Source organism: Mercenaria mercenaria, chromosome 1 (genome assembly GCF_021730395.1).
Source record: "Mercenaria mercenaria strain notata chromosome 1, MADL_Memer_1, whole genome shotgun sequence".
Classification (NCBI taxonomy): domain Eukaryota; kingdom Metazoa; phylum Mollusca; class Bivalvia; order Venerida; family Veneridae; genus Mercenaria; species Mercenaria mercenaria.
Genome location: NC_069361.1, coordinates 52760032 through 52772892, shown reverse-complemented (window position 1 = coordinate 52772892; position 12861 = coordinate 52760032). Strand labels below are relative to the sequence as shown.

General features: G+C 35.0%; 1 protein-coding gene across 4 annotated transcripts in view; it reads right to left on the bottom strand.

Moving 5' to 3' along the window:
• Positions 1-12861, bottom strand: part of LOC123537734 (potassium channel subfamily K member 1-like) — a 74634-nt gene that overhangs the window by 15760 nt on the left and 46013 nt on the right. Inside the window, exon 1 of one of the 4 annotated variants that reach the window (XM_045321519.2) lies at positions 575-1006. The exons of the other annotated variants lie outside the window; for them this stretch is intronic. Within the exon in view, the coding sequence (XP_045177454.1) occupies positions 575-779 (205 nt within the window). The 5' untranslated portion in view covers positions 780-1006. Of the gene's footprint in view, positions 1-574; positions 1007-12861 lie in introns of those variants that run through there. 4 annotated transcript variants of the gene reach the window in all.

The following is a 12861-nucleotide window of genomic DNA, read 5'->3' as shown; positions in this document are numbered from 1 at the left end:
AGGTAGTAGACCCATGAAGCCAAATGGCAATGTCCGTGAGATGTATCATTTTAGCATTTATCTGCTGTAAATGTATTTCAAACGAGTAATGGTTACTATAACAACAGCAAAATGTCGAAATCACGATAAAAGAAAACATAATAGAACGGAAATTATTGGCATTGCGGACAAACTGCCTGAAATATTTAAATGTAGAAACAGAATAAACTCTTATTCAGCTTTGATATGTTGTTTAGAATTTAACAGATACATGCGTTAAAGAGTATTTACAAGCATCGTAAGTTTTACATCATTATTTTTTGTTGTTGTTGTTGGATTTAACGTCGCACCGACACAATTATAGGACATATGGCGACTCTCCAGCTTTGATGGTGGAGGAAGGTGCCCCTCCGTGCACTGTTTCATCACGAGCGGGCACCTGAGCAGAACCACCGACCTTCCGTAAGTCATCTGGATTAAAATTAATATTAAATCTCATACATTTCAAACTTAATTTTATGACAACATAATATATTCGGATACATTATTTAACTCTATAATTATTATGAGAAACAACTGATTCACAGAATATTACCTGAAATACATGTTGCGTTTGCCTTGAAGGAATTCCGTGCATTATAAATATCAAGTCTTATTTCATCCTCTAACGGTGCTTCCACAAGTGAAAACACCATAGCTCCAAAACATAAATATATTATATAAACGATAAATAATAATCCAAATCGTATAAAATTCATTTTTCTGTCCTTCCATCGTTCAATTTCTTCTTTCAATTTCATGTTTGCAAATCGTACTTATCACTGTTTTGAATAAAGTATCAACACTAATCTCCTTTCCATTTCATCCTTAAACAGTTCATATTCTTTATGAGAGTCATACTTGGTAATGGATCTTTAACATTTTTTTTTTCAATATTTGTCTACTTTTATCATCATCCTTAAAACATTAAATTACAGAACGACCAAGGTGCGTAACCAACTAATAAATAAAACTCTTCGTGTATCTATTTCATCAATACATCAATATCAAATAGAAAAAAAATCAAACCATAAAAAACGTATAATCAAACGTCGAATAAATGTATTCAACAAGTCTCGCTGGTGTAAAGTATTCAACACATCCATTCGATAAGGTAACTTGTTCTATAAATACTTCAACAAGAACCTTTTGAATATTACGCGTTAACCAATAATACGAAACAATAGCCTGTCTCATTGGCAGCATGGTAAAACATGTGACAGAATAATTTTGTATATCATATTAATATTAATACAATATTGGAAAGTGATTGTGCCACGCTAATTTTTTTTTCCTCCCTGTTCAGTCTTCCGATAGAATAGCCGAGAGTACAAATAATAGCTTTGAAACTTCCTCCCTGGAATCATTTTGAATTTTATGTAACGCTGTACACAAGTGCAATATTCATGACATTGATTGAAAATCACGGAAAAGAAAAAAACGTTATTTCAATACAACAGAAGGACTCTTAGATGTTAAATTGTTGCAGAATCACGGGAAAGAAGAACAATTTTTGCCAGTACTAAAGAAAGACCCTACGACGGTCCGAAGAATGTCAAAATAGTTGAAGAACCACGGAAGAGAAAAAGCAAGGAAGGACCCTACGACGCTCAAAAGAATGCCAAAATAGTTGACAAATCACAAAAAGAAATGGAAAACGAAAGAAGGACCCGACGACGCCCCGAATAATGCCATATGAGAAGTCATGGTCGCGACCACAGTGGGTCTCTAACCAACGACCCCTGGATTGAGCGGCCGACACCTTATCCACAAGACCACCGCTCCCCTGAACATTTCACTATGGCGTTGACATATAACGGTCTCTAACGCATGTGATTTTTTCAAATGTTAAAAAACACTATTTTTACAACCGTTATATCTGTAAGCTCTAGCTGCAGAAACTTCTCATTGTCAACTGGATCTGATATCGATCGACCGATCAATTAATAAGCAAAGAAATTCAGTTGGCACTCTTGATAATTGATCATTTACATTTCCACTTTGAACAAATATTGCTATCAAATAGTTTTAATGATTTTAAAAACCCTTAGATATCCAATTAGGCGTGTAACTTGATCCTGCTCACGACAAAAGATGGTATATGTAACAAGCTACAACAAAAGAAGATGTAAACCAATCATTGATAAAACATATGAAAGAACGAACTTAACTTTAAAATAGTACAGAATGATTGCAGCCCTGATTCAGTATTCGTCCCTTAAAATTATTATTTCAGGTAGAATAACAAATAAATAACTTGAACATGCCTCAAGCTCATTTGAACCTCTCTCGAGCTCGCTACCTCAAAACACGAATAGTACTTGTGCCACGTGAGGTGTGGTCGTGACCATATTGGGGCTCAGTCCAAAGCTCCCCAAGGTTGAACGGCCAACACCTTAATAACCAGACCACCACTCCCATTAAAGCTCAGATAGGGATGATTTTTACAAAATCTAAACCTCGTAAGAGCCGCACCATGAGAAAACCAACATAGTGCATTTGCGACCAGCATGGATCCAGACCAGCCTGCGCATTGGCGCAGTCTGGTCAGGATCCATGCTGTTCGCTTTCAAAGCGTATTGCAATTAGAGAAACTGTTAGCGAACAGCATGGATCCTGACCAAACTGCGCAGATGCGCAGGGTGGTCTGGATCCATGCTGGTCGCAAATGCACTATGTTTGTTTTCTCATGGCGCGGCTCATATATATTGGTATTCTTACGTTACCTGAGATACATTTCGCTCTGTCAAGGAAGTCCTTCCTTACATCATACAGCTTTGATCGAATTTTGTCTTCAACTGGCAGCTCAATAAATGAAAATACTAATGCTCCAAAACACAAATATAAAATGTAACTACAACATAATATTCCAAAGCGCAATGTTATCATTTTCTCCCTCTCCATGTTTTAAGTTCGGTCTTTGCTTATAAAGTCCCAACATAGAAAATCATATAACTAGCATGTATCTGTATATTGTGTAATGTATATGGTGTAAATGAAAATAATTAAAACATGATAACGAAGTCGTAGGTATAATTCACTATTTGCATGCAGTTCTTATATTGTATCTAATATTAAATGTAATAATTATGGTAATATAGAGTTATGCGTTGATAATGTATACATATGTGTTATTAATTAGAAACTAGAGCTGCTTTTGAGAAAAACGCGTGTCTCCCACAACTGCCTAATCATCTAAATAGTAAGTCAGTCTTTATATATTGCTTACTCTCTACAAATATACCTCTGAAGAGTTAAAAGGCCGATTTTGGGTAATTCAAGGGCCATAATTCTGAAGTGCCTCGAGCGATTTGGCTAGTTAATAACTTGGCCGAGGGGTTATAGTCAAAAACATTTTGTTCAAGTTTGGTGAAGATAGGATGAGAAATGTTCGACTTGTTTGGCTAGTTATCGAAATTGGCCGAGGACTTATAGACAAACACATTTTGTTCAAGTTAGGTGAAATTCGGATGATAAATGTTCGAATTAGAGTGCGGACAAGCTTTGAGACAGGCACACAGACACACAGACAGACAGACACAGAGACAAGAGTAAATCAAACTGTGTGGTGGGAGACATAATTAAAGCAAAGAAAATAAGTTAAGTCTAGATCTTATGTCTGAGAATCAATTAATTTTCTTGTTTTGGCATGTACAGTACATAGAAACAGTTTATAAACAATCATAGGGCCATTATTTGATAGATTTGTTCTGTCATATAAATTCTGGAAAATCCTATAATGGTTGGAACTGAGATATGCATTTTCTACCGAAAACGGCAGAAATGATGAAAATAAGTTAAAAATAAGTAAAAATGGAAACGATCTAAAACCAGTTTGAATACAAACATAAAATTTTGTTTTCAACTGTGTAATTGTACAGGGGCACCAATTCTTATACATTAATTAAGCATAGAGATTGGTTTTAGAAACTGCATGCTGGCACTCTAAACGAAACGTAGGACAGTTAGTTACCTTCTTGCATTCTTCAAGTAGATATTAAGACTCACAACTTACCATTACATTTTTAACCTTTTTTTTTTCGCATATAGTTTATTTGATATATATATTATATACTTAATATATTACCTGTAATGCATGTTGCGTTAGCCTTGAAAGAATTCCTTGCATTATAAACATCAAGTCTTCTTTCATCCTCTAACGGTGCTTCCACAAGTGAAAACACCATAGCTCCAAAACATAAATATATTATATAAACGATAAATAATAATCCAAATCGTATAAAATTCATTTTTCTATCTTTCCATCTTTCAATTTCCTCTTCCAACTTCATCTCTGCAAATTCAGCTTCAATGTCAATAAAATATCAATATTTAGCTCTTTATATTTTTCATCTTTTTAAATATTCTCTTTGAGAGTCATATGCGTTGATTGCTCTTGTCACTTTCAATATTTCAAATTAACTGTTAATATAAAGCCATTTTTATCCATAAAAATCAAATAAAACAACGCCAATGAATGAATAAAAACGCTAATAGATATAAAGCTGTATTTAGCTATTACATTAGCACTTTAATATTAAATAAGAAAATCAAACCGTCTATCAACGCACGATAAATCTATCTGACAAGTATCACTGTTGTCAAATATTGAACGAAAATTCAGTAACAAAGAATCAAAATTGCAAAAATAAAATATATATATATAACATAGCACTAACTAGCTATATGAAACAATAGCCAGTCCTTCGGCAGAATGACAGAGCCGTGTTATGTATCATATTAATATTGATACAATATCGGAAAGTGATTGAGCCATTAGCTTTACACTCCCTGCTCAATCTTCCGATCAACTGGTGGAATTGAGTAATATATTTTAAACTTCCTCCAGGGAGTCATTTTGCATTTCATGTAATTCTCTAAGCAAGTTATGCATGACATTGTGACAATTCCAATTTTTCAGAAAGATCATATGTCGATCTTAAGCATGTCAAAATATTTAGCTGGCCAATTATTGACATCCCTTTGTTCATTCTCCGGTCGGAAAGCCAAAATAGATATTCAAATTGATGATAAATCCCTTGCGACAAACATTGATTAACCTTTAGCCTGCTGGCGGCAATTCTGTCTTTGCGACCTGTGCAGTCTGATCATGGTCTGCACTGTTCGTTATTTAGTCAGTAAATTTTCAGTGAACTCCCCTTCGAATCAGAATCTGATTCATTACAATTGTGAATTAAATCTGACTATTTTATATCCAATGGCTGACATAAATGAGTACTTTTTAACCTTTAGCCTGCTAGCGGCAAGCGATTCTGCCTTTGCGACCAGTGCAGACCAAGATCAGCATGCACATCCGTGCAGTCTGATCATGGTCTGCACTGTTCGCTATTCAGATAGTAAATTTTCAGTGAACACCCCTTCGAATAATAAATGGTATTGCCCAAATTGAATGATGGACCAGTTCATTTTAGAAATTTAGCAGGCTAAAGGTTAATGTATGTAACTATATCATATTTATGTAGTAAACACTTATCTTATGATCTTATGGCAAAAATGTGTGACTGCCCTGCAATATTCAACTCGCCCTTTAAACGAAATGTCTAACCGTCAAGTATTCAAATACAAGTTCCTAACTTTGTAAGACCAGATTAAAATGACATTGTCGGACATGTAGTGTGAGAATGACAAAACAAAAGAAGTGTTTGACTTGAATGTTATAACACGTGTTAAATTTGCAAATGACACTGGCATCATATGTCACTGCGTAATGGATCTAATTTAGAGAAACTAATTAATAAGCAAAGACAATACGTAGGCTGGTTAATTGTTTTTATTTTCTGCTTCAATCAATCATTATGACCATAAAACAGCTTTATGATTTTACTTCTGCTATCACGTTAAACACGTTATACGATCCTGCTGCCGATGGATATATACATACTTATTTCAGTAAGGTTATAAATATAGCTACATCTGACCCAGATTCAGTTTATTCCGCAAATACATTTTTGTTTTATTGAGTTTAACGTTGCACCGACACAATCATGGGTCATACGGCGGCTTTCCAGCTTTGATGGTGCAGGAAATTCCCAGGTGCCCCTCCGTGCATTATTTCATCACGAGCGGGCACCTGGGCAGATCCACCTACCTTCCGTAAGCCAGATGGATGACTTCCTCACATGAAGAATTCAACGCCCTCGGTGAGGGGCGACTGATGTAAAATCAGCGATCTTAACCACATGGCCATGGAGGCCTCTCCGCAAATACATGCAACGGTCACATGGATACTTGTAAAACGTATTTTAAAAAAAACCCATCTCATTCGTATACAGTGGTTTCTTACGTAAATGTGTTTTAATCACTATCATCAAGAACAAGTCAATTCGACAAACGTCTTCTATACTTAAACAGGCTTAACCAAAAATATGAAATAATATTCATTTTCTGTGACAGCATGTATATCACAAAAAAATAATAAAATATCGGAAAGTGTTCTGGGAGGCCATTCAAAATCAAATTCCACTTTAGCTAATTTAAACGATCTCAAATCCCTCTTAACCACTTGCAACAAAACGCATATATCATAATTATAAGAAAAACATGATCGGAAATATAAAAAGTGATTTTGAGCCATTACGTCGATCAATATTTCTGCTCAATTTTCAAAACCTTTGGAAAAGTATTTGAAAATAGAGCTGCGAGTAATTAAATTTTATTCTAGAAATATTCGTGCATTATTGACTGATAATCATTTGAAACAAAAACGCGTAACGTGATCCTTTGCCGTTGCTAAGCAACTTCAGACGTTACCAACTAGATAAATTACAATGCGTTGAGGTAAGAGAAAAACTCGCTACAGCAGAATTTTATATGGTCAGGTGTAATTAAAAGTTTATAGCTGGCGAATGCGACATAAAATTTTGAAAATTAGCAAGGATATATTTTGAATACTGATAATTGATTTTTGAAAATATTCATGACATTTTAAAACAGAAGTTTAAGCGCTTGAATAAAACAATACAAGTAATATCAAATATATTGATATCGAGGCAGTTTCAGACAAATTGAAAGCATTCCAATTGGAAGGTCATATCTTGAAATCAAAGAACTCAATATGACAATATTTACAGGTTACGAATTCAGGGCATCACCTCATACAGCAGTATAGCCAGTTTGCTGCTATTATACACTCAGTTCCAAAAGAAAGTGTGCACTTAGTTTTCTGTTACTTTTTCTCGGTTATTTTCATGAAAACTTATGTTTGGTACCAAAATTTAAATCAGTTCGTAAACAAATTGGTGTGCATTTTAGATTTTGAGTTATACCTGAGTGTTAGTGCATGAAAAAATGAAACAAAAACGTCGGGGAATTTTTTGAAATATTTAAACCTAAAAAGTGCACACTTTCTTTTGGAACTGAGTATAATTTACAGATCACATTGACCTTTACACAAAGTCATGATTTCATACAAATGTTACATCAATATTTCGTGATATTGATTTCTAGTTACAACATCATTATTAAACGTGATATTGGCGGTTATCAGAAAATCATATTGCGATTTGTCCCAGCTATTATGGTGGAAAGAAATCCAAGGAATCCCAGAACTATGGGCTGAACCATCGACCTTCCACAAAAGTGTATGTTCTCACAAGATGACCTGAGCGTCAGAGTATGCTCTAACCTCAAAACCACAGAAGCAATCTAGACAGTGGCATCAAGGCCAACCCTCAACCCATCCAGACAAAACAAAAGTTAATCATACTGGCAATTGAACATTCTACACAAATGACAATAAATTAGTTTCTTATTAAACTGGAAATGTGTCTATAGGACACAGATGCCCCCACTACATAACAATGAACACAATTTTTTCCTAGGTCAGGGGCCATAACTCCTACAATACTGAATGAATCCGGACGCGAAACCCCAGGTGCACAACTGCACATGCTGACCAACATTCCTGTAAAGTTTTGTGACTCTAGGTCAAATACTTCTGGAGCTACGCGCGACACAACATTAAAATGACCAATTTTTAACTAAGTCTGGGGCCATAACTCCTACAAAACTGAATGAATCTGGACGCAAAACCCCAGGTGCACAACTACACATGCTGACCAACATTCCTGTAAAGTTTTGTGACTCTACATCAAATACTTTTGGAGCTAGGCGCAACACAACTCTGAAATGACCAATTTTTACAAAGTCAGGGGCCATAACTCCTACAAGACTGAAGGAATCAGGACGCGAAACCCCAGGTGCACAACTACACATGCTGACCAACATTCCTGTAAAGTTTTGTGACTCTACGTCAAATACTTTTGGAGCTAGGCGCGACACAACATTATCGGACGGACGGACGGATGGACGGACAAGGGCAAATCTATATGCCCCCCCCCGCCCCCCAAAGTGGGGGCATAAAAATAAACAGTTAAATTGACGGTCCGAATACGTCCTGCCAGCAAATAATCATAGGAGAAATAATGTATATATAGTTAAAATTAAGATGTCATTGAGTCATAACTCTGGGAAATATGTACTATATATTATGGTACAATTTCTCTCTTTCCAGGGCGGGTGTTTTGGGGTCATTTCTTCCTGGTAATGAATTTGGCATACAAGATTTCAGGTGTACCTATATGTACGAATGGATAGATGTATATCCTCATCCAACCCCTGAATCCCCTGTTAACTTTTCGCAACACAAAAAAAAATGTAAATTAAGTGAATGTTCCTACCAAATATCTGCGACAACTTTATTAAATAAGAACCAATGTTTTCCCCATTTCCGCCTGACTTGAAACACATGCTTATATCAAAGAAAGACATTAATGAGCCGCAGCATGAGATAACCAACATAGTGCATTTGCGACCAGCATGGATCCAGACCAGCCTGCGCATCCGTGCAGTCTGGTCAGGATCCATGCTGTTCGCTAACGGTTTCCCTAATAGCGCTGTCTCGTATGTAAGGATCTGTGACGTCACTGACAATGTCTGCTATCTAAAAATAGCACAGGTCTCGATGTGCGGACAAACAATCGGTGCTTTTCCTGTATATTTGCATCAGTAATTCACAGATTTTGCATTTATCTCCTCGTGTATTTTAAAGTTGATGCATATCAAACGAATGTGTTTCACATAGCTTTCAATTTTTATATACTACGCCTAAATACTGAACAGTAAGAAATTCTTAAAAATGTTGACAGCACAGTTTTGAATTTTTAAAATCCACGTCAGTAATAACACATCGAATTGTCATCAGTATATGAAAGGATGATGTTGTTCTACTATTTGTTTTACACGTTCCAGTTACGGTCATATATCAATATAATTATATCCATTTGCTATTTACCTCATTCGCAAGGGTTCAAACATTTATCACTATTCTGCGATTTTTGCAAAATGTAAATATATGATATCACATGATCACATCCTAGTAATCCGATTGAAATTTCGAAATGTCATGAACAATATGTATAACTGAAAGTCAGCAATATTTAATAACTTAGATCTATAGTTCTTCATTGAAACAATTAACATCTCTGTGAAATGCATCAGTATAATGATATGTTACAAATGACACCTTAGTGTGACATGTATAGATATTTGACTTTTAGCAATGATATTTAGATGAGATGTGATCTGATAAAACATGGTGCTAATTTAATGCAACACCATACAGTTCTACCTATGTCCTGTCATATATTTTTTCAATTATGAAGTATTTAATGGACCACGCTTTCAAGTACCTTGTATTGAGGCTCAGCGCGGTGTTGTGTGAACCAAATGTATGGAAAGAAGTACATGTGTTAATGATTGTGCTGATATATGCTTTGAAAATCATGAATCAAAATTATTATCTTGCACTTACTTTTTCGACCGCTGGTGTTTCGAATCCGAAAATATTGTATATTTGTGATAAAGACTTTAAGCCAGTCCTTCTGATGCTATACTTTATTGATGTAATTTGCAGAATATTGAGTAATTTGTATGCAATGTACTGTACTTTTTAAAAAAAATTAATTGAACATCTTTTTAATGGCCCCGGTCTAACGAAACGCTAAAATAATATGCCTATTTATTTCCTACGTTTATTTCAATATACAATGTATATGCTTTATTGATTCCTTTATTTAGCAGGTTTTTCAAGGAATTTTGTGCAGGCAAAGTGAATTTTCCGTATTTTACCTTTTTAAATTCTCTTCGAAGTTTACTGAAAGGTTAATATAAAAATTTAGTATATATACGTTATATATAAACAACGGTCCCTTGTCCGCAATTCGCGCGTTGCATTATGGTATCTCTGCGGTGTGTTCTATTTATAGAATACGAGAGAGCGCTATTGCAATAGGCTTTGAAAGCGGACAGCAAGGATCCTGACCAGACTGCGCGGATGCATGCTTGTCGCAAATACACTATGTTGGTTTTCTCATGGTGCGGCTCATTTATTTAATTATTCCTTTGGGATTGCTATAAATCTAACATGGTGTAGAAGAAAAATGTGATACTAACGGTTTTCATTTTCATTAAATTTCGTAAATTCTCTGAAGAATACAATCTTTAGAAGTAATATTTTTATTAAAAGTGTGTTATTTCTGTATTTCCGCTTTGGGAAGTGTTTTGTTTCACAGGGTTAGTATTTACAGTATTGTGATATATGCAACTTATTTCTTGACTTCTACATAGTACTAACTACTCGCAACAAATTAATGACAAACTCCAGAGTTGAATCAAATGAGAATTGCCAAATGTCAAATAAATATAAATACATATATCCCGGAGTCCTTTGTTGACTATTGTCAAGAAAAATGTACATATCTCTGAATAATTTACTTCAAGTTTTCGTTTCAACAATTTCTGATGATATAAATTATCACCTTTCTTTACTTCAAATTAGTAAAGGATGGTCTAAAATTGAAAACAGAATTTGGTAAAATAAACTTGCCCAAAACAGGCAGCGAACAAACACACAAAGAAATATAATTTTAAGAACACCATTTAGAAGCATAGAACGCAACCAACTTAAACAATTTTATGACTATGTTCAGGAGAGGTCATGACATGTGCAACTTGGCTTTTCAAACATGAAATGAAATTATATGTCGTCTAAATACAACCACTCTCCAATTCTTCCGTGTAAACATTTTCTTCATCCAGTTAGTTGGTGATTTAATATCCCTGTCATATTTTTCATACACTGAATGTTTCAGGAATGATGTGTATATTAAGTATAATATTATATAATAGGGGCTTATAATTATTTTTATAATATTAACTTTTAGTAGACATTCTAACTGCATTTCAATGCATCGCACAAAACTTCTTTCGAACATGCTGACAAACAATAACATGCATTGCAAAAGTTCTATTTGTTAAGTTTATTCAATAAACAATGGCCTAACAAATATTGAATGATGCTTGCAAACTTGCTCTCGCTGAGGAAACGTGATATGAGCCGCACCATGAGAAAACCAACATAGTGCCTTTGCGACCAGCATGTATCCAGACCAGCCTGCGCATCCGCACAGTCTGGTCAGGATCCATGCTGTTCGCTAACGGTTTCTCTAATTGCTATAGGCTTTGAAAGCGAACAGCATGGATCCTGACCAGACTGCACGGATGCGCATGGTGGTCTGGATCCATGCTGGTCGCAAAGGCACTATGTTGGTTTTCTCATGGGTCGGCTCATATTGTTTAATTAATTTGCTACTGATACACACACTAGTAAGCAAAGACATTGAGTGGGCACTCGTATTTATTTATACTTCCATTCCTAACATATTACTATGAAATTGCACCAATAATTATTCCCTTAGTTAGGCGTACAACGTGAGCGTGGTTCTGAAATGGAATAGCTGTTTGGAGATAACAAAAACTAAAATAGGTACAAATGGCAAAGGACAAACAGAACCCTAACTGAAACGTTATAAACACCAACGATCTCAACCTTGATTTAACTTTGTTCAGTTTAATGAATATGATTCGAATTGCACAGTAAAGGGCCACCCTGAAAAAAATGCACGAAAATGGCAATATCTAAAGGTATTTGCACATAACCAAACAAAGATCCAGATAACTTTGATGAACGGGAAGTTATTTTTGTAAGGGAACCGCCTTCTTTATAGAAACGGAAACTTGTGATGATTTTTAACTAAATGAAATTATTGAGTATAACCGCAACGTAGTCATTTAAAAAAGAAGTTACTGTGAAATCATTAATATTCGTGGGGGACTAATTTTCATGGATTTCGTGGTTGAGTCAATCCACGAAATTTAATCCCAACGAACAAGTAAAATTCCCATTAATTTTATGCACAAAAGTTAAAATCCACGAATTCATATCCCCATGAATTGCGGTTTGACCAAAACCACGAAATTTCATGCCCACTAAATTAAATGATTTTACAGTATTACTTTGGTTCCTCTGGAAGCCGCTTGATTTAAACCCCAAAGTAGATACTTACTTTTTCTACATTCAGTGTGGCAATTTAAGCTTTTCCTGTGCTGACAAAGTCTAACAGAACTTTTAAGTGCTCATGAATTCAGAGATCAGCATGCATTTAAAGGTATTTACTTAAATATCAAGTTTTGCTTAAATGACATATATCTTACTCCAGTCATTTTTTTCGGACATTATACAGACTTAAGCGTGCTTCCTCTTCGAATGGCAACACCAACTGGCAACACCAAACATGACAAGTTAAATGCTCCAAAACGCAAGTACTATATATTATGTAATTTTATGTAAAAGAAATACTTAGACTTTTATTTTATCAAATGCAAAGTCTGAACATGCTATCTGTTTGAGTTTAGTTCAGTTTCAAGCAGTGTCATAGAACTTCATTTAAGAGGTATTCAAAGTTTCTAACTGAGGGATGAATT